We start from the raw sequence: 22737 nt of genomic DNA, 5'->3' as shown, positions 1-22737 counted from the left end.
CATATTTACACTGTCTGAATCGTTCCCTATTCTTTATATAGTGCACTATGTGCCAAACACCATACAGAAAATACAAATTCTGTGAACAAGTTTGATGGGAAGCTGAAGTTACGGTGATGTCATCAAAATCGTTGATCCATATTGGTGGACGTTAAAGACTGTAAGTTTTGGATGCTTATATCTTTCATAATCACAAACTCTGTCATTGTTCTGGAGCACACTAGCTTACAGATAACCTTAAGGCTGATGTATTCATACTAAACACAAAGAAACTTCAATTTTGATTTCATGGGAACTTTAAATAGAGCACTGACACCTAAGTGGATGCAATTTCATGTCTTCTAGCTGACGCAGCCATGCAGTGGCTTTCACGTGTGCGACTGAAATCTGAGCTATGATCCAGAGGTGACCCTCTGTTCATTCACAGAAAGGACACGTACGGAAACAATTCAAGTCTTGACTCTGAAGGTCTCCGAAGCAATATAAAGTGAACGATGAAAGGCCAGGAAGCCAGTATAGACATTCAGTCAATATGACTTTTAAAAAGGTCCTTCAAGTAAGTGCTCAGGTTCATATGACTCAAAGTTAAATAATGCAGATAATGTTCTTCCACATGACAAGCTTTTTGACAAAAGGAAGAGCAAAAATAGATACATAAGGTACTGCGAATAAGAATACTGACAGGCCGGCTGTCTAGATCAGTGGTTCTCAGATGGGTTTTGCCAGAGGATCTGGATTTTACATTTGGCATCAAGCATGACCAATTAACGAAAGCAAATAACGTCCTTAAATGTCCTTAAAGTGCTCCTATTATGCCATTTTAAAGGTTGCAAATAGTGCTTTATAAGACTCTTCTGCTCTTTTGAACTTTGTATTAAAAAAATCCTGAAAAAAAAAGTTTTAGCTTCTACAAAAATATTAGGCAGCACAACCATTTTCAACACTGATAATAAGAAACGTTTCTTCAGCAGCAAATCAGCATATTAGAATGATTTCTGAAGGATCTTATGACACTAGACTGGAGAAATGATGCTGAAAATTCAGCTTTGCCATCACAGGAATAATACTTTTTAAAAAAAATATTAAAATAGAAAACTGTTACTTTCATTCTGTGAGCATAATAAACTTCTGTCAGAAATTTCTTTCCAATCCCAAAGTTTTGAACGATAGTACATATGGGAACATTTATTCGTCCTACTTAAAAGCAGATAAAGCTATTTAATTTGCTACCCAAACTACACACAATTATATGCTTATTTGCATTTAATTATTTGCATTTAGTATTGTTTTTTCCCCTGCTAACCACAATCAAATCAGACCTGCCACCCTAAAATTACCATAAAAATGTAAATGAGCCCACCATGTACATCAAGATCACATTCTGATGAATTGAAAAAAGGAAAAAAAAAAAAAAAAAAAAGAACAAATCATCTCCTCTAAATCCACAAGAAAAGCTAGAAGTCAGTGACACAGCATTCAGCTCATTTGATATCTCTTCCTAAAAGCCTCCACTCACTAACCCACTAAGGTCTTTTCCTCAAACCAACTCTTGCCACAGCAGACAGCCATAATTGCAGAGTAAGTGGTGGATGATTTTGTCGTGGGTGTGCTCTTTTTTTCCCTCCTGGGCTGTTGTTAATCTGCTGTGATTTTCTCACAGCTGTAGAGGTCCAGAGAGGCTTTCTTGGTCCTGTCTGCCAATCAGACCCAACAGCACGGCCGCTCGTGTGGCAGCCGAACAGCCTCCAGATGGTTTGGAGGTGGCAGTGATGCCAGGCTCCCGCTGAATGGGTGGGAGATAAGTGCAATAGCGGCTCGGTGGCTTTGTTTTACTATAGATAAATGGAGTTGGTCCATATTGAGAAGTGAATTACTTTTTAACCTCTTTACCCTTTTCTGGATGAGATGCTAAAGTCCCTTTTGGTCAGTGTGACATAGACACATGACCACTCTAAGCCTCGTCTACACTAATGGACAGTAAGACTTTGACAGGATTCTACAAGAGAGCATTTAAATCTGTTTTCAGCCTTTAGAAGCACAGGATTATTATAGTCAATTTTATGTGACTGACAGACAAGCTTAACAGAAAACTCGTCACCCTTGAAAACGGCTTTGAATTCATAAACAGCTCGAGAGATCATTTGATTTAAACAGATTCAGAAGAAGAAAAAAGATGCCAGGAGTCAAAAGCACCTCGCTAAAAAGAGGATGCTCAAATGCACTTCTTTTCTGGCTTCACTGGTTCACTGCCACTATAGACAGCACAGGCTTTCACCGTGACACCATAATGACATTATTTATGCAAAAAACAACTGTAGTAGCACTTGTGACAGGCTATATTTAGACTGCAGTTGATTTTGTAAACTTGACTCTTATGCTAAGAAAGGCTGCATTTATTTAATCACAAATACAGTAAAACAGTACGTCTATGTAATTTTTATTGTATTATTTTTATTATGTTACTGTTAAAACTAACAGAACACAACAAAAATACCAAGAGAGCTGAAATACTTCACAGACAGTCCCCACAAAACCTGCTGCTAAAAAAAAAAAAAAAAAAAAAAAAAAAAAAAAAATGGGCCAGTATTTTCCAGACAAAACACAACACTCAGGAAGCATCCTGTCTTGATGACAGGATTACAAGGGGAGAGAAAAAGCCTGATAAAGACAACCTAGAGAAGAGGAAGAACGCAAAACTAAGTTATTCACTGGTGCATAAAATGTGAATCTCTGTTGGTCGAAGTCGAGTTGAATATTGATCAAATATAGGTCTCCACTTGCATGAATATGTGGATCTTGAACGTTTATCAGTAAAGTGAACTGGTAAAACAATGTCTAATAATCATTAGGGGTCAAGCACCAAAGGCACAAAGGCTGGCGTTCTTCTTCTTCCGCTTCTTCTTACACTCTTTAGTCTACGGAAGCTCTCCTATTCCTTGGCTCATGCCAAGTCAAACAAACACCAGGGGCCGGTTGCATAAAAGGTTTAGACTAGTCTTAAAAAGTTAGTCAGCTATTTTTTCTTTAAGACTGGTAATAATTTATTTAAAAACAGTTACAGAAAAATTTAAATTATTCTAAGCTGAATCCCTTTGGTTAACTGCTAGTTAGTCAGATTAATAGTTAAGACACTGTCTTAACATCGAGGCTAAGTTTATGCAACTGGCCCCAGAATTTAAAAATCGTAAGGTTTAGTTTTTTGCTATTTTAAATAGTTTGAAAAACCTACTTTTTAAACTCGTCCTAGACAGTTTGTCTGATTTTCACCAAAATTGGCTCAGATCATCTTCAGACCATACTGGCAAAAAGTTATGGAATTCAATTGATTAGTCAAACCGTTTTCAAATAACATGTAAACGAATTCTACAAAGAGCATGCAAAAATGAATATAAGGTTATATCTCTGCAACGGTTTGGCATATTGAGACCAAACTTGGTGTGCGTTATAACAACCATGACCTGAGGCTACCTGCAGAGTTTCGGAGCCACATAGTGGTCAAGAGATATGAAAAATAGCTATTTCTCTTATAACTTCTGAATGGTTTGACCAAAAAAAAATTAATAATAAAATATATATATATATATTTTATTATTAATTTTTTTTTGGTATGTGTGTGTATATATTATATATATATATATATATATATATACACACACACACATACACACACACACACACACACACATACATCACAAAACTCTCTTTAGATTTGGAGGAGCATGCCAAGTCGAACCATACCCAATTTTCCCATTTTGAATTTTATTGTGAACTCTTATATTTTACGAATGCATTGATTGATAAATTGGCCTATTGTAATGAAAGTGATCTCAATAAACCTACTGTTTCAAACTCCTCCTAGACCAATGGCCCGTTTTTCAACAAATTTGACTCATCTTCAGACCATGCTGGTAAAAAGTTACGGATTTTGTGTTAATATATGATACGGTTTTCATTTAACGCATCAACAAATTTGCTGGAAAGATGCCAAACTGCACCTGAAGCTTCGACATAATTGCACCAAACTTTGTATGTGCCATTGTGACCTCACACTGACCACACCACTTTAATTTGGTCACAGCGCCACCCATTGGTCAAAAGCAATAAACCATCCATTAACCATTAACAATGAAATTTCCAAAAATGCTAATAACTTTTGTTTGCATTAGTTTTTTGTAATAAAATTAGTCTCAAAATATTCCTTTGGGCCATGCCGACAACAAAGATACCATTTATGTCATAGTCGGTTAAACATCCAGTCTGCTATTTTGATTCATGTTGAAAACCTACTTTTTCAAACTCCTCCTTGACCACTGCTCTGATTTTCACCAAAATCGTGACTGTGCTGACAAAAAGTTATGGATTTTGTGTTGATACACAAAATAGCAACATTGTTTTTGTATAGCGTATAACAAATTTGAGGCAAAATGCTGTGCTGTATCTCTGCAAAGCTTTGACATATTGACACCAAACTTTGTGTGTGTTATTGTCACCTTACATCTTAAAATGGCTTCAGTTACTCATTGCTGCAGTTGCTCTGATGCTTGCTGCCTTGCTTGCCTAATGCTTGGCCCCTTAATTGCTGTTTGCAGCTATATTTTTAAGTGAAATTTTGTTGATGCATGATTTTCACTAAAGAAAAATGAAACTAACATTTTATAAGTTTTTCAACAACTGTTAACCTACTTTTGATCATTTACTAGCTAGCCACTACTGAGTGATAGCCTAATTTAGGCTCAACCTGCAGCCTTGTCTCTAGCAGTGCTGTTACTGTTTTTGTAGTAGTTAGTAATTCAAGCCTCATGTAAAATGAAGCTCATAAAATATTTAGTCTGACTTCCTGAAGTCAATAATCTGGTTAAGCACATGCTGGCATTCGCTGGCATTAAACAGAAAACAAATTGACTTCACTGTAAGGGTTTCAGGCTCTATTTTGCATCCTATACATGGAAAGAACTGCTAGATTTGTAGTCACTAATTAGCTTATATCATCCTCATAACTACATGTACTTTTTCCAGAACCTTAAACTCCAAAGAGAAATCAGCCAACCCAGTGTCAACAGAGCAAAACCAAACACATAAAATGCAAAGAAACAGAGTTTCAAACTTTTTCCTCACAGGCTAAGAAAATGCAGGCAAGTGTGCTTTCTCTAGAATTTATAGGGATATTAGGTGTGTGGAAAAAAAAAAAAAAAATCTAATATTAGCTAACTCAAATAGTCAGACGGTGGGTGTTACAAAAACTTTCAAGAACCTTTTAGAGAAGTTTTCAATCCAGTAGTATCTATAGATATAATATCTACAACCATTTGTGACCACAAAGCATGAGAAAAATCATTATATAAACCAAACGCAAAATGTGACTTTATATATTGTTTCGAAAAGCAATATGAGGAACCTGTCTGATCTAATAAACCTAAGTGTCAGATGTGGTAATAATCAAAGAAATATTCCTAGCTTTCCTAATCCATAAATAAACCAAGCTGCACTCAGGGCCGTTCCACCACAAATAGGCTTTATCAAGGCATCTACAGCAATGCTAACTGAAAGCTACAGAATAGAGAAGTAGCAATTCTTTAAATCAGTCCACAGAGCAGCAGAACCTTGCAATATTTTCTCTGACACTTCAAAAGACTCCAGAGCGAAGGAAAGACCACAGTAGCATTACTCACCGGCAGTGAAGTCCTTGTTAAGGTCAATGAAAGCATTGGAATGAGGGGCACGCATTTTGACATCCAAGTTGAGAGCCTTCTCACATTTCTGCTGCCTAATAAACAATGAAACAGCATGCTTTGTAAACTATACACTTGTTTTTTTACACAGACAGAAAAGCCAAAAACACACTATATTGCACATTTAGGAAAGCAGTCTTACCTACTCTTGAGATAGCAAACCTCTGGTGAACTACCCACAGATCCAAAAATGTCTGGAACCATGTCCCCATTAAAGCTGTATGTGGAAAAGAGAAAGCAGCATTAGACCTCTGCAAAAGCAAAAACTCTACAAGTGAAATTTGCATTTGTACACTAAAATTATGATGACTGCAAAACTTAAACTTTGAGGGTAAACTTAAATGATACACTTACAGAATGTTTAAAATGAATACAATCATCATCGATTTATAGAGTTTAAGACCAAGATTATATCTAGATATTTTATAATATTTCCACAATGCTAACAATATACTGTATAATAATAATCAACAACAATAACTTAAAACAATATATTGCACTTACTCCATGACAAGGGGCTGATCACTAAAGGTGCTGTTCAGCCCTACCTTTTCACTCTGGTCTGTAAGAGAACAGAAAACATTTACTGTGAAAAAACTGTGCAAGTCACTGCTGTAGTATAATTTCCATTGCTCCAAGACTATCAATTCAGACAAAAATACTGACTAAACGTAAAACCAAATCCAGGGTAATGTACAAACAGCACTTTTTTTGTATTTCTTTGTTTTATTTTCAGACTTTACCCAAAGTTTGGTTATGTCCCCAGAAGACAAAGACACGTGTCTGTATGATGTCCTTTACGTAGCCAGTAACAAGCACATCCATCTGAGAGTCTCCATCATAATCACCCGGGACCACACTAGTTATGCGGAAGTCACTAAGAGAGCAAGAGAAACATTAAAACAAGGCAATATCAGCACAATAAGCCTGATACATAAAATAACAGTCAGAATTTATTTCTTTTAGTGGAACAGTTTATTAAACTATTAGGGGGAAAAAAGTCTGCATGTGTGGTTTAGATTTTACATCATATTTGATATACATGTTACGGCCCATACAATATGATATAGTGATCATATAAAGCTCACACACAAGAAGAAAAAATAAACATGTTCATTTTATTCAGGTCCAAACTGACTAATATTACACTCTTTGGTGCAGTTGTTACATTTGAGGTCAAAAGTTTACATACACCTTGCAGAATCAGCAAAATATTAATTATTTTACCAAAATAGGAGGGACCGTACAAAATGCATGTCATTTTTTATTTAGTACCGACCCGAATAAGATATTTCCCATAAAAGACATTCACATACAGTCCACAAGAGAAAATAATAGTTGAATTTATAAAAATGACTGTTCAAAGGTTTACATACGCTTGTTTCTTAATACTGAGTTGTTACCACAGCTTATTTTTTTTTTTTAATCATAGTTGTTTATGAGCCACTTGTTTGTCCTGAAGACTGAGGACAACTGAGGGACTCATATGCAACTACTACAGAAGGTTCAAACGCTCACTGATGCTTCAGAAGAAAACATAATGCATTTAGAGCCGGAAGGGTGAAAACTTTTTGAATTTGAAATCTGATTTTAGACAAGATAAGAAAAATGTACACATCTTCATTCTGTTCAAAAGGCTCTTAATGCATAGTTTTTCCCTCTGGAGCATCAGTGAAAATTTGAACCTTCTGTAATAGTTGCATATGAGTCCCTCAGTTGTCCTGTGAAAAGATGGATCTCAAAATCATACAGTCATTGTTGGAAAGGGTTAAAATACACAAAAATGCTAAAAAAACAAAAAAATTGTAGGACCTGAAAGATTTTTCAGAAGAACAGCAGGCAGTTTAACTGTTCAGAACAAGCAGGAGACTCATGAACAAAACAAAACAAAACAAAAAACACAGCTGTGGATCATTCAGGTAACAACACAGTATTAAGAATCAAGCGTATGTAAACTTTTGAATGGGGTCATTTTTATAAATAAAATCATTATTTTCTCTTGTGGACTATATTTAAACGTCTTTTATGTGAAATATCTTATTCAGGTAAATTCTAAATAAAATATAACATTCATTTTGTATGATCCCTCCTATTTTGGTAAAATAATTACAATTTTGCAGATTCTGCAAGGTGTATGTAAACTTTTGACCTCAACTGTATGTATATGGTCATTAAGTAAGACGAAATTCTAATAGCTTGTAATGCAAATCCGACTACTTAGATAAAATGTGTATAAACATAAGTTGTCAATCTATTTCTCATAATATGTCATAGTAAGATAATTTAAATGATTAATTCTATAATCAAAGCTCAGTAGGTTTAACTCTGGGGAGCAAAACATATAAAGCAATGCAATACAATGATATTTGAGAGATGTACAAATAAACATTCCTCAAAAGCCTGTTGTATCTTATTTGATACACGCATTATTAACATAATATTTTAAATAAAAATTTGGATGATGAAGTAATCCTAGGTTGCTTCAGTTCAGTAAATGTTTACTTGAAATATTAATAATGATACAATTATATTATTTCATTTACTAACTAAAAAGTCAAAAAACAGATGACATATGTAGCCAGCGGACATTTTTAGAATTATGATACAAGGCCTTTCGCTTACTAAAAAGTCAGATGGCAGAAGGCATAGAGAAGATTGTGTTTACAGTGTTGCAGCAACGTTTTGATCACGTTGATAGTTTTAAGGCCTTAGAAATGTATGTATCAAGCATGATACAGCAACCTTTATAGGGTTTGTGTGCATCAGTGTATATTCTTACCTAGGGAAAGCATCTTTAGTCAGATGGACTTTAGGTTTGAAATAAGGAGCTTTGAGATCAGCCAGGAAAATCGACAACTCAGAATCTGAAATAAACAATATTCCCGTGAAATGACACAGAATCAGGGTGTCTAACACCAGTAACACTAATAAATAAACAATACATACAAATAAGAGTACAAAAAGAGAATTCTGCCACACCCCCTGTCATTAACAACAATATATGACAGCGTCACACGAAACAAATTAAAGCTCACACATATTATACAACAACTATCATCCTGCATTACATTAAATTAAACTTAGAGGGAATGATATGAGACATTATTAATCTCGACAGCTAGCAGAACTGTACTTACGCTTCCTGATGATGAAAATATCAGTCTGTTTATCAGAGTTAAAGTCACCGAAAGCCGCTACTGTACCATAATTTTCCGAGCCAAATAAATCACCAGTAACGTCTTGCAATGCAAACGTGACATGTTGTCCCACAAAACTTAATAATAACGTCAAGAACCAAGCCCAAGACAGAAACATTCTGCTGTTAGCTTCGGTCATCACAAACTGGAACACGGCATGTCGTTCTACGGCAACGGAGTATATATAGGGTTTGCGACAGTGTGAGTGCATTAACGGCAGTGTGAGTGTGATGTTGTTATTTAGCTGTCATAATGGCAAGCCTAGCGGATGTCGGCTGGAAGCTGCTGGAGTTCAAAGCCAGATCTAAGCGATCAGGTTTGGCTTTTTGTGATGCATGGCATTGAGCACGATTAAGCAGCGCGCATTTGTTGTCTCTGTGCATTTTGATCCATTGTCTGTGCTGCAGAAGCGCGTTAACATGAGTCGTCTTTTCTGTGTGGCAGGGAGCAGAGCCCAAAGGTCAGGCGTGAAGTGTACGCTGATCAGGGCTATATTTAGAGACTAACTGCACACTGAGTTCAGGCTTTGAATTTTTAAGGAGTAGTACTTTAAAAGACTTCAGTCCCATGAATGTCTAAGGTTTTGAAAGGCTTTTTAACCCTCTTAATTCAGTGCTTGTTAGCATCTGCTTCAGCCTGACATTAAAACTCAAGTAGCCCTTGAAAGAATTTTCAGAATCCACTTGTGGTTATGTAAGACAGATACATAAATAAAATCACACCTAGTTTCTTCCTGCTATTTTTATTTGTTAAAGGCATAGAAAATCTTGAAAAAGAAAATTGCTTGCCCTAATGTTATTCTAAACCTGTATAGAAAAATATCCAATGAATGTAAATAGTGACTGTCCTTCTATCAAATATAATTTCCTTTTGTGTTCTACAAATTCTTATGAGTTTAGAATAACATGGGTGAGTAAAGAATGACAGATTTTATTTATTTGTCTTTTTTTTTTCCTGATCTATTGCTTTAAAATAGTTAGGTCAATTTTATTTGTACAGCTTTGTAGAAATTCATGATGTTAATGTTTAAAATATCCTAATGTCTTCATGTCTTATTTTAGTATTGAACAGATTAGAGCTGGGTGATGTTATAATTTATGTTTTATGTTTAGAAACAATTATGTAGTTGAGATTTTCAATATAGCATATATCGCTTTACATGAGTATACTGTATGTATGGGGGTAATTTTGGATATACAGTACACTGCCATTCAAAAGTTTGGGATTAGTAAGATTTTTTTTTTTTTTTACAAAGAAGTTTCTTATGCTTACGAAGGCTGCATTTATCCAGAAGAACAGTAATATTGTGAAATATTATTTCATTGTAAAATAATTGTTTTCTATGTGAGTGTATTTTATGTAATTTATTCCTGTGAGCTGAATTTTCAGCATCATCACTTCAGTCTTCGGTGTCACATGATCCTTCAGAAATCATTCTGATATGCTGATTTATTATTAATGTTGAAAATAGTTTTACTGTGTAATATTTAGTTGGAACCTGTGATACTTTTTTTCAGAATTTAATAAATAAAAAGTTTAGAAGAGCATTTATTTAAAATAGAAATCCTTTGTAACATTATAAACTACCATTTAAAAGTTTGTGTTCAGTACATTGGTCAGGACATTTGTGACCCTGGACCATAAAACCAGTCATAAGGGTCAATTTTTTTTTTCATCTGCAAGTTGAATAAATAAGCTTTCCGTTGATGTGTGGTTTGTTAGGATAGGAAAATATTTGGCCAAAATGCAACTATTTGAAAATCTGAGGTTGCAAAAAAAATGAAAATTCTGAGAAAATCGGCTTTAAAGTTGTCCAAATGAAGTTCTTAGCTGTGCATATTAGTAATCAGCAATTAAGTTTTGATATATTTACGGTAAGAAATTTACAAAATATCTTCACAGAGCATGATCTTTACTTAATATCCTAATGCTTTTTGGCAGGGTCACATTTTTAATTCTTTCTTTTTTGTTTTTTAAAGAAATTAATATGTTTATTCACCAAAGATGTGTTAAATTGATAAAAAAAATGTGCTAGCAATGACTTATATTGTTAGAAAAGATATATATTTTGAGTAAGTGCTGTTCTTTTTAACATTGTATTGATCAAAGAATCCTAAAAACACAATTAAGCAAAGGTTCCAAAAAAAATATTAAGCAGCACAACTGTTGCGAACACTGATAATAAAAGTACTATATCAGCATATTAGAATCATTTCTGAACGATTGTGTGACACTGAAGACTGGAGTAACAGCTGATGAAAATAAGCTTTGCATCACAGGAATAAAGCATATTTTAAAGTATATTAAAATAGAAAAATGTTATTTTAAACTGTAAAAATATTTGACAATATTGCTGATTTTTTTCTGTATTTTTGATCAAATAAATGCAGTTTTGTTGAGCATAAGAGAATAATAATTTTTTTTAAATGGCTGATCCCAAATTTTTTAACAGCAGTATATTTATATATGCAGCTTGTCATAGAGAGCTGTGAGGTAATATAGTTATAATTTTGGAATGATATAAACAATCAACCAGTTAAGATTTGCTCTATTTTGCTTTCAAATAGAACTACAGATCACAAATTGTCAGTAATTACCTTCCTTCGATTACCTACCTACCTACAGTCACTGTAGTTTATATGGTGTCATGGACAATTCCACACATTTTAATTGTCATCTCATCCCCTTACATCAGTCCTGCAAGGTCATCTTTCAATTGCGTATAATGTAATTTGTTGCATGTCCATTCATTAACCACGCCTGAAAAAAATCTCACTGTGTGATTCCATGTAATTTGTCTTTTCTCTCTATTTTCTGCTAACCCTCTGAATTATACTAATGTTGTAGTTTAACTAATAGAAGCCTGGCGTAGAGTTCACCTAATGAAAAATGGCCAACACTGCCAATGAAGTGAATGTCCATCGCAAACTCCGGAAATTTGGTAAGTTGGGGCATAGCGATTGTTCCGTGGAAAAGACGCTCATTACTTTTTCAATAAGAACATTCCGTTTCATTTTACAGGTATACGAATAGAGGCTATTAACTGTCTAATTTTTGAAATCCAATACATTTCCATAACAGTCTTAGTTCAGACTGTTTGATGCCTAATTAAAAATGGGTGGCTTAATATATATTTCTTTTAATTGCAGAAAAGAATAATTCTAGTGTAATATTTCATCAGATGTAAAGGGTTAGGCGTAAATAATCTTTGGTGATATCAGGGGGTGAAATTCTGTGATTAATGAAATCAGTAATGCAGTCCAGTACCTCTCGTCTCTTTCTGTCGGTGTCTGATCAAATCGGTTAACAGAGGGTTCGTATGCTTCTCGAGGCAAGTTACTTCTATATCGATGCGCTGAAACTAAAATGAGGAGTATCTTTCATTTTCCTATTGGATGTGCACTGCTTAGCTGGAGTTATCTTAAAAAGAGATGGCTTTGTCCCTGCTACTTAAAAGCTGATGGGAATTATGCTAATTTGCTAGGAAATGTGAATTTTCAGTACCTGAGGTATTGACCCTGGGTCGATTCTATTAAAATGTAAATTGCTCCAAAGTTAAATGTGTCTGAAATAGTGCTCCAGTTGATGGGGTTCCCCTGAATTTCACTCCTCGCAGAAAAAGCTGAATTTACTGGTGTCAGGTTCCATTATTCACAGAGTTTGTGCCAGTGCCTTCAATTTTGCAATCAAGCATTGTGTGTTTGCAGTGACGTTCGATTTGATATATGCATTTGGAGAACAATAGCTTTAGTCTTTTGCATTTTGCTTTGATTGTTTTCCTGGCATGCTTTGCTGCCTTTGCACCCCAGTAAATCTACATTTCGCTGCTCTTAGCATTGTAAATGGAACAGAAAACCATTTAGGTTACAGAGACTAAATGAAGCACATTTTGATTTTGGTGAGTCAGCTCAACCTCGGCATACTAAATAGCCAAAAGTGGGCCTGTAGCGGGTCAGTAGTCTGTAGTAGCGTCATCAAGAAGCCATGCTGACTTTGAAGTATGCTTATCACTTCCATCCAGGGATACTAGAATTGCATCTAAAGATGAGATAAACATCACAATATTTCAGATCTGTGCCAATTCATGTGTTCTTTAACATCTATCTTTGCCTTCTATGATTAGGCTCCATCTATGAACCCCTTAAGCTATCCATACTGCACCGGGAGGATGAGCCCCTTTGGGAGAAACTTGACCGCTTCTACAGCGCAGGTGAGAATTTATGTCCTGGATGTAATGTGTTTTTCACGTCGGTTTAAGAATAGAGGCCGAACTGAGCATTTTATGGTATGGTTGGCTCAGGGTTGTCAAAGAATATCTCTTGGGTGATCTTTAAATGAGGCTTCATCTAAATGCCCCACCTTTCTTTTTGTTTTAATTACAAGTATACAGTTCTAAAGCAATGCATTTAAGTTGTCAAGCTGTGTACAAATAGCCAAGTTACTCTTGATTTCCCCCCTAATATAGTTGATCTGTGTATTAAGTGCACTGGTGTTTACTCATATTTCAAAATAATTTAATTATGGTAAGATGTTTCCTAATTTAATTAGAGGATTCAAAAAGTCTCCAAACTATTACATTTAATTATAATACCCAACAAATGAGCTGAGTCCAAGCACTAAAAGATTCATTTGGAGCTAGTATGGGTTCTCATTGCTGAGCTCCTCTGTGCATTTTGCTCTTAATCAATACTCATCTCTTTTGCTGCCTACCCTCTTTCTCCCTCTCCTCTCACCTAATCTCACTTTCAATTTTAGTTTTCATCATGACAATAAATACTGCTCTATAAGACGAAACAGCCCATGTAAGATTAAGAGTTGTCTTGATCGTTTCATTCATTCTTTTAGTTTCTTAGATAAAAGAAAATTAGTTGAAATGTTTGTATTAGTTGTGAAACACTGATTTAAAGTTAGCTCTAATTTCTTGGTTGCTGGTTTGTTGTTGATATCATAATGATTGGTCATTCCCACATATGAGGGTGGCAGGCAGACCAATAATTGTGCAGATGCACTACGAAAAAAATCATTTTTTCTTAATCATCTTTTGTTCTCTATTTTCATATTTTGCTTTGAAAACAACATGACAAAAGATAATAGGATAATCATCTTGTTTTCAGAGAAATCTTGTCTTCACACAAAGACCAGTGACTAGTCAGGTAGTGACACAGCATTTGACTGCTGGATTTATAAAAATCATTTTAGGTGTTTTCATTCAATCATTTTGAAGTGTTTCAGCATTGTATCAACTACTGATGAACGCATTCATTTTTATTTGAATTATCACTCGGTAGGTAATTTAACTATGTATTATGTCTTTGGAAGGCTTTTGTATTTCAAACTTATTAAAATGCACAAATTCACGTTATTTCTTATTTACATGTAATTCAGACATTCCCAAACTTTTTGTCATCTGAACCTCTTCCACCTAATACTGTAGTACCACTGAGATTTTAAAATAAATATTATAAATCAAATAGTTCCAGTCCTTGATTCTGATTGGTTGAGCTGTTGTAAACATAGATCAGTATACGTAGATGCCTCATTAGCAACTGTTTCTATGGGCCGCTATACATAAGCCATCTGCCATATTGTAATGGTCAACTTAATGTCATTCACCATAGTAATCACTAAATATTCAAAAGATGCAACAATCCTGCACAGAATGGCTTAACGGCTCTGTGCGAACCTACAGTATGGTGAATTACGTCAAGTCGACCATTCCAGGATGACGGCCACATCTACATGCCTAGAGCGGTCGAATGTGGCATCTACAGGTGCATCTCAATGAATTAGAATGTTGTGGAAAAGTTCATTTATTTCAGTAATTCATCTCAAATTGTGAAACTCGTGTACTAAATAAATTCAGTGCACACAGACAAAAGTAGTTTAAGTCTTTGGTTCTTTTAATTGTGATGATTTTGCCTCACATTTAACAAAACCCACCAATTCACAATCTCAACAAATTAGAATACTTCATAAGACCAATAAAAAAACAGTTTTAGTGAATTGTTGGCCTTCTGGAAAGTATGTTCATTTACTGTATATGTACTCAATACTTGGTAGGGGCTCCTTTCGCTTTAATTACTGCCTCAATTCGGCGTGGCATGGAGGTGATCAGTCTGTGGCACTGCTGAGGTGCTATGGAAGCCCAGGTTTCTTTGACAGTGGCCTTCAGCTCATCTGCAGTTTTTGGTCTCTTGTTTCTCATTTACAATATACAATATATTATGCTGGCCAGTCAAGCACACCAACACCATGGTCATTTAACCAACTTTTGGTGCTTTTGGCAGTGTGGGCAGGTGCCAAATCCTGCTGGAAAATGAAATCAGCATCTTTAAAAAGCTGGTCAGCAGAAGGAAGCATGAAGTGCTCTAAAATTTCTTGGTAAACGGGTGCAGTGACTTTGGTTTTCAAAAAATACAGTGAACCAACACCAGCAGATGACATTGCACCCCAAATCATCACAGACTGTGAAAACTTAACACTGGACTTCAAGCAACTTGGGCTATGAGCTTCTCCACCCTTCCCCCAGACTCTAGGACCTTGGTTTCCAAATAAAATACAAAACTTGATCTCATCTGAAAAGAGGACTTTGGACCACTGGGCAACAGTCCATTTCTTCTTGTCCTTAGTCCAGGTAAGACGCCTCTGATGTTGTCTGTGGTTCAGGAGTGGCTTAACAAGAGGAATACGACAACTGTAGCCAAATTCCTTGACACGTCTGTGTGTGGTGGCTCTTGATGCCTTAACCTCAGCCTCAGTCCATTCCTTGTGAAGTTCACCCAAATTCTTGAATCAATTTTGCTTGATAAGCCTCTCAAGGCTGCAGTTCTCTCGGTTGGTCGAGCATTTTTTTCTTCCACACTTTTTCCTTCCACTCAACTTTCTGTTAACATGCTTGGATACAGCACTCTGTGAACAGCCAGCTTATTTGGCAGTGAATGTTTGTGGCTTACCCTCCTTGTGAACGGTGTCAATGATTGTCTTCTGGACAACTGTCAGATCAGCAGTCTTCTCCATGATTGTGTAGCCTAGTGAACCAAACTGAGAGACCATTTTGAAGGCTCAGGAAACCTTTGCAGGTGTTTTGAGTTGATTAGCTGATTGGCATGTCACCATATTCTAATTTGTTGACGTTTTTGTAAAATGTGAGGCAAAATCATCACAATTAAAAAAAAAAAAAAAAAAACTTAAACTGTGTGCACTTAATTTATTTAATACACAAGTTTCACAATTTGAGTTGAATTACTGAAATAAATGAACTTTTCAACAACATTCTAATTTATTACATTACATTAGTTACATTACATTACTGTAGAAATGTAGCCAATTGCAATGTTTTTTTAGTTTTGTATTACGTTTGGTTTTAAACACAAGTTTTAACTGGTTTGAAAAAATTATGTAGCAAACTGGTCTGTAGGTGCTTAGTATATTGATAATCGTTGTATCTGGAAGGTGGAACGTCTGCCTAGATTTTTGGGATTTTCAGTGTTTCTTTGTGTTTTTAAAGAAGTTTTTTTTCTGCCCATCAAGCCTGCATTTATTTGATCCAAAGTACAGCAAAAACAGTAAAATGCAGATGTGATTTCAAAGCTGAATATTTTGCATTATTACTCCAGTCACATGATCCTTCAGAAATCATTCTAATATACTAATTTGCTACTCAAAAAAACATTTGTTATTTTTATTATTATTATTATTTATTATGTAAAAAACAGCTGAGTAGATTTTTTTCAGTTTTTTTGATGAATAAAAAGTTGAGAACAGCATTTATCTGAAATAGAAATCTTTTGTAACATTATAAATGTCTTTATCATCAATTTTGATCAATTTAAAGCATCCTTGCTAAATAAAAGTTTTTTTTTTTTTTCAGATAAACGCTGATCTTTGGATCTTTCTATTCATCAAAGAATCCTGAATATATGCATTAAACTGTTTTAAATGTTGATGATAATAATAACAAAAATAAATTAAACGTTTTTGAACAGCAAATCATCATATTAGAATGATTTCTGAAGGATCATGTGAGACTAAGGACTGGAGTAATGAGGCTGAAAATTTAGCTTTGAAATCACAGGAATAAATTACATTTTACAATATGTTAAAATAGGAAACTAGGATACCAAAACAAGGATGCTAAAAATATTTCACAATATTACTGCTTTTGCTGTAGTTTGGATCAAATAAATGCAGACTTGGTGAGCGGAACTCAACTCCTCAGCTCATTAGTAGAGTACTCGATGAACTCGTTACATCCTCCGCAGAAACGATGGAAGAGCTGTTTCTTGAACACTGCATACATGAAATCTATGTTTCCAATCTCTTTCCTCCATCCAGATTTCAACCTGTTCCTAAAGCTCATTTAAAATCCCCAGACAGCCAACCCTGAGATGAGAGCACTGCAGGGTGAGAGAGAAAGGAAGTGAGAGAGAACAAAGAGTAAAGAGTGACACAGAGGATGCTTCTCATTTCAATGATCCTTTTGAATCATGAGTCATGGTTGAAGCAGACAAACGTACAGCGTTAGCACAGGGTAATCCCTTTTTTTTTTAAGTGAATCCCCATGTCATTCCCTATGAGACAAATCCTACAATAAGAAATGAATGTGGTAAGTTTCATAATTCAGATTTCCTCCAAATTTCTCAGAGCTGAAAAGCATCTCTTACTATAAGATGGATTATCATATGTACTGAATACGAATTCAGCGCATTATATCCAACATGCATGGTATGTTATTCTAAACTTTTTATGGAAGGTTATTGCCATTTTTATCTCCGGTCTTTCTCATTTTTCCGTCTTTCTCACTCTCTTTCTGGGTTTTCCTATTTATGTGGTAATGACATCATGCTTCAGTGCTTCTCATTTCCTCTTCTTCTCCTCTCTGGCCTGTTTGTTGTGAATGCAGTTCTGCTATCTTTCCCCTGCCTCCACAAGATTAAGGCTGGAGAAAACAAGCTTTAACTTTTAATGGGCAAAAGAGTCTCTCTTTGTCTTCTTCCTCTGTCTTCCACCAGTTTTCTCCGTCTTTTTCCGCACTCTGTGATGGACCCCCTCCCCCAATTTTCTTGGTGTATAGAAATGGCTTCTTCATGGAAACCTTGTGTTTGTGTGTGCAGTGTTCGGGGTTGATTTAGAGGTGCATTATGCTGATAGATGATGAGAGAGATGCAGTCTTCAAAGAATTTGCATCTAGAGTGCTGTGATGCATTCCATCCCTCACGCTAAAGATGCGTGTGAATAATATGTCATTTCGCTTCTTTTCTTTTCTCCAAAGAAGCCAGTTAATGCACAGGTGATCCCACGCCGACTGTGAAATGACTGCAAATGAGACTTTCTTGATTAGTAATTTAAGGTTTTCACAGGAGCAAATGGGCAGTAATAGCAGCCTGTGTAGCAGATTTCGCTAGATTAATTGATCTCAGACACATTTCTCTCTGAAACGTTCTGGGAGTCTCCAGCTGCATTCTTCCTTTCAGTCTTGCCGGCATCAACCGCAGTTACAGTACAAGACCTAATCAGATAAAGACGTATTTATCGCCCCTTTCTGGTTTGCCGGATTTTTCAGACGGAAAAAAAAGTAATCCTGGCTGCAGTCTCTCTGAAGAGTATATTAATATTCTGACTAATTCCCCCCAGTGTCTCCTTATCCCCCAGCCCTGCTGGCACTGTCTCTTTGAATTGACCCAAACTCTACATAACAAATGATGGCTCGGAATGAATGTCCCCTTCATTTGTGCTGCCGTAATGTGCTGATGAAAAATGAAGTGCCCTATTCAGCCTGATTATACATTAGTAAAGAGAAATCACAGTGGAGAGAGAGAAAGTTTAACAGTTAGGCATAGTGATGGATAAAGCTGTGTTACCTTTTTGCCTTTTTTATTTCACATTGATGAAGACAAGATACATGCAATAATATTTAATTGGCCTAATTAATTATACATTCAATGGGATTTAATGTCAGACAACAAGAATAACAGAAAAGGCGTCTATCAATAAATGTTTTTGGAGGTACCTGCTGTTGCAAAAGTATATCTATATCTGTTTTTATCTCTGTCCTTTTTTCATTTCTTCTAGTGAAGTCCACCATTCTGAATTATCAGAGCCCTACCACTGGTCTGTTCCCGGTGAAGACCTGTTCCACCTGTAAGGAGGCTAAAGTCAGAGACTCCCTCTACTGCGCTGCCAGTGTCTGGGCACTGGCGTTGGCATACAGGTCAGATACTGAATAGCACTGTATGTTCAGTTACTTTTATATAAATTGGTTTCTAGTGCTCCCATTTACCAGCATTGCATACTCGTACAAAATCTTGGTATGCAATACTGCAAAAACAGCACAGAGGCTCCATGTGCAGTGGTGTACTGTAAATACCATCTGTGCTGTCTGGGAAAAGCAAAGATGAGTTTAACAGCCAAAGACAAAAGGCTGAACAAGCTATTAAACACCATCTCTAAGCATATCTGTTAGTGAGCTATTTTAGTGAGCAAGATGAATTTGTGTTGTCAAATGAGTTGTATTACGCACAAAAATGTGAACATTTATTCATACTGGTTGAGTCATTCTTAGTGTGAACAGACCTTATGTCTATGATTTGTCCCAGTTAAGCAGTATTGTGGTATGACTTGGTAGAATAGGCCTCTTCTCAGGGATAGTTCACCAGAAATGTAAATTCTGTCATTGGTTACACACCCTCATGTTGTTCCAAACCCGCAAGACCGTTCATCCTCGGAACACAAAGTAAGATATTTTTGATGAAAATTTGAGAGCTTGCTGACACTGCGTAGACAGCAATGCAAATGCCATGTTTAAGGCTCAGAAAGGTAGTAAGGACCAGAGGTCACGTTGACCGAAAATTCTCCGTCATTGAAGGAATTTATTTATCAGTAACGGAAAAATCTGAAGGCCATCCGTCATTTTGCGTTAGCATTTGCGTTTGCATAGTGCGCTCCAGTGTGGCAGCAGTGCAGGGGATCCATAACAAAAAGACCGTCACAAATGTTTTGATATGCATTTGATTACGCACAGGCGAGTACACAGAAGCTACAACGATCTATCTCGGCACATTAAAGAGCGCCAAAACGGTATTTATTGATTAAATTTCCTAATACAATGGGTAGAATTTGAAATCTGAGACTTTGCTTCATACCAAAAGTAACACACAGCCTAGCCTATTGGTATTTATTGGAAGGATAACGCACTGCGCACCGTTTATTCATCAGCTGAAAATGATACTGGTTCATTAAAATGAGAATCTATTAAAATCAAGAAATCTATATATATATATATATATATATAAAGTCTAGCGCAACCTCTGGAAAGGACATCATTAAAATAGTCCATGTGACATCAGTGGCTTAACCATAATTTTATGAAGCTAAAAGAATACTTTTTGTGCACAAAGAAAACAGAAATAACAACTTTATTCAACAATTTCTTCTCTTTTGTGGCAGTCTCTACCGCGCGTTTGTGACATGTACCATGACGCATGCGTGTGAATTTTTTTGCTTGCAAACAAGGTGAACGCATGTGACTGACACGGAAGAGAAGAAATCGTAATTTAAGCCGTTATTTTTTGTGTTCTGAAGATGAATAAAGGTCTTACGGGTTTGGAACAACAGGAGGATGAGTAATTAATGCCAGAATTTTTATTTTTGGGTGAACTAACTCTTTAAACGAAACCGTGAACATGAATGTGTCATTATCATTGGTAAAAAAAAACAACTGTTAAACATTAATTTAACATTTAAACATTAATAATTATACAAATATTAGAATGATTTCTGAAGAATTTTGTAATGCTGAAAACTGGAGTTAAAAAAAACTGATATTTTAAATTAAAATAATATTTCATAGTGTTGGTGTTTTTAACAATTATTATTTTGAACAAATAAAAGCAGCCGTGATAAGCATTAAAATAATGCATTGAAGAGTAGTGTAAGTATTACTCTTCACATTTGATACATTTGTTACAGTGGCAGCTTTAATCATGTTAAAGTAAGCATGTTTACCCACTGATCAAGAGCAGTTTGGCCCATTGATCCAGATACATTTGTTCTAGTGCTCAAAGTAATAGACTGCTGCTTTTGCAGTTTCCAAAGCTCAGTTAAGACAAAATTAGACTGAACTTAATGTCCAGGGATGTACTGGATACCGTATAGCTTAAAGGTTATACGTTCAAACTCTTCAAGAGGGAATTGATGAACTCTCACCTTTATGCCCTTGAACAAGGTATTGGAGCTAAACCCCAGATTCCTCTTGGGGGATTGTCCAAAGTCACTTTGAGTCCAAGATGTTACGACCAAACACTGCCCTGCTCGCTCTTTAACTGGGCTGTTGTAGAACATTTATCTTGTTCTTTAGCTCCTTCAGCGATTTGGCTTTGTGTTCTGAAACATTTTCCTTCCTAAAAATGAACTTTCTCCCAAGAGGTTCACTTGCAGTATTTCCTTGTGTTTTGCTCCATCTTTCCTTCTTTCATCTGAAGGCAGATTTCCCTCCAAAAATAAGAATAAGATCTGTCATCATTTATTCAGCCTCATGTCATTCCAAACCTCTGTGACTTCCGTGGAACACAAAATAAGATGCTTTGAAGAAAGAATTTTGTGACAAGGACAAAAAGGCTTCATAAAAACACAATAAAAGTCATTTTGGTTCTGGTGGGAGGTTTTGATGCATGACCTTTTCTAGGCAGTTTCTGATTGGTTTGGTATTGCTTTCCCTTCGTAATAATTGAACCAATGCCGACTGAAACAGCCAAACACTTGAATATTGTTTTGTAGGTTTATTTTCCTTATTTATGTGTTTACTCTGTCTCTAACAGCCATGGTTGTTTGTCATTCATAATAATAATTAACAGTTGAACTGAGAACGCTTTTTAAATTCCAATTCCGTCCTGACTTGAGGTAGCAAACAGAATGCAGAATTGCGTCTCTTAACTAGAAAAGCAAAACATTGAAATATGAAGGTTTATAGGCCTTTTATACTTTCACATTTTATATTTGGGTGTATATTTTTCATTGTAATAAGTAAAAAGTGAATTAGATATTTTAAACGTATATAATATATCTATACCACACACAAACACACGCACCTCACTCTTTTTAAAGCAGGTCACCAGCACTCTCGGGGCCCGGGTCAAGGTTACAAGATTTATAGGAGGGCACCCAAGAAAGAGATTTTCCATTGAACTCCTAAGACAAAGTGTTTTTTTCCCTTCTCACTCCTCCTGAAGACGGTTGTTCCTCTGGAGGACGAATGCGAGGATAAAAATAGAGAGCAGGCGTATATCAGAGACAGACGTAGTCATCAGTCTTCACCTCTGCATATTAGCATTGTCAGAGGAGTTTAATTAAGATGATTCCAATCTGACAGCAAGGCCTGAACCCATTACTTACTCTCTATTTGTCTCTGTAAGAATATATGTGGGTGGTGTGTGCACATGCATGCTCCACATGAGCTTTCTCACTATGTGTTAAAGGTTTGTCTCATCTGCATGTTTGTTTTTTCACTTGCAGTAAATGGTAATTGCATTCTTTGCTATTTAAAATAGATATTTGCAACATAATAAAGTGTTTTCCAGGAGCTCATGCAGAATGTTTGTCATACAGGCGCATTGATGATGACATGGGCCGCACTCATGAACTGGAGCACTCTGCCATCAAGTGCATGCGGGGGATTATGTACTGCTACATGCGGCAGTCTGATAAGGTGGGTCACAGCGTCATGCCATAGGACAGAACGCAGCAGTGCTGCATGCATCAATTTTGCCTTTTGAAAACTCAAGCAACCTGCTGAAGATCGCTTTATTTACCCCTGA

General features: G+C 35.9%; 2 protein-coding genes across 4 annotated transcripts in view; one reads left to right on the top strand and one right to left on the bottom strand.

Moving 5' to 3' along the window:
* Positions 1 to 9086, bottom strand: part of itfg1 (integrin alpha FG-GAP repeat containing 1) — a 167234-nt gene extending 158148 nt beyond the window's left edge. The window contains exons 1-6 of the mRNA XM_051114140.1: positions 8867 to 9086; positions 8509 to 8593; positions 6473 to 6606; positions 6234 to 6291; positions 5872 to 5946; positions 5670 to 5764 (exon numbers count right to left, since the gene is read on the bottom strand). Coding sequence (XP_050970097.1) covers positions 5670 to 5764; positions 5872 to 5946; positions 6234 to 6291; positions 6473 to 6606; positions 8509 to 8593; positions 8867 to 9065 — 646 coding nt within the window. The 5' untranslated portion in view covers positions 9066 to 9086. The remainder of the gene's footprint in view (positions 1 to 5669; positions 5765 to 5871; positions 5947 to 6233; positions 6292 to 6472; positions 6607 to 8508; positions 8594 to 8866) is intronic.
* A 55-nt stretch (positions 9087 to 9141) lies between these two features.
* The window catches only part of phkb (phosphorylase kinase, beta), a 90648-nt gene continuing 77052 nt past the window's right edge, over positions 9142 to 22737 (top strand). The window contains exons 1-5 of one of the 3 annotated variants that reach the window (XM_051114579.1): positions 9149 to 9242; positions 11774 to 11867; positions 13050 to 13136; positions 18998 to 19136; positions 22529 to 22628. In XM_051114579.1, coding sequence (XP_050970536.1) covers positions 11816 to 11867; positions 13050 to 13136; positions 18998 to 19136; positions 22529 to 22628 — 378 coding nt within the window. In that variant the 5' untranslated portion in view covers positions 9149 to 9242; positions 11774 to 11815. Of the gene's footprint in view, positions 9243 to 11773; positions 11868 to 13049; positions 13137 to 18997; positions 19137 to 22528; positions 22629 to 22737 lie in introns of all 3 variants that reach the window. The other 2 variants (XM_051114578.1, XM_051114577.1) reach the window with 2 other exon arrangements.

The sequence above is a fragment of the Labeo rohita genome, chromosome 7 (assembly GCF_022985175.1).
Source record: "Labeo rohita strain BAU-BD-2019 chromosome 7, IGBB_LRoh.1.0, whole genome shotgun sequence".
NCBI lineage: Eukaryota > Metazoa > Chordata > Actinopteri > Cypriniformes > Cyprinidae > Labeo > Labeo rohita.
Note: the sequence above shows the minus strand (reverse complement) of the source record. Positions and strands in the feature narration are given on the sequence as shown.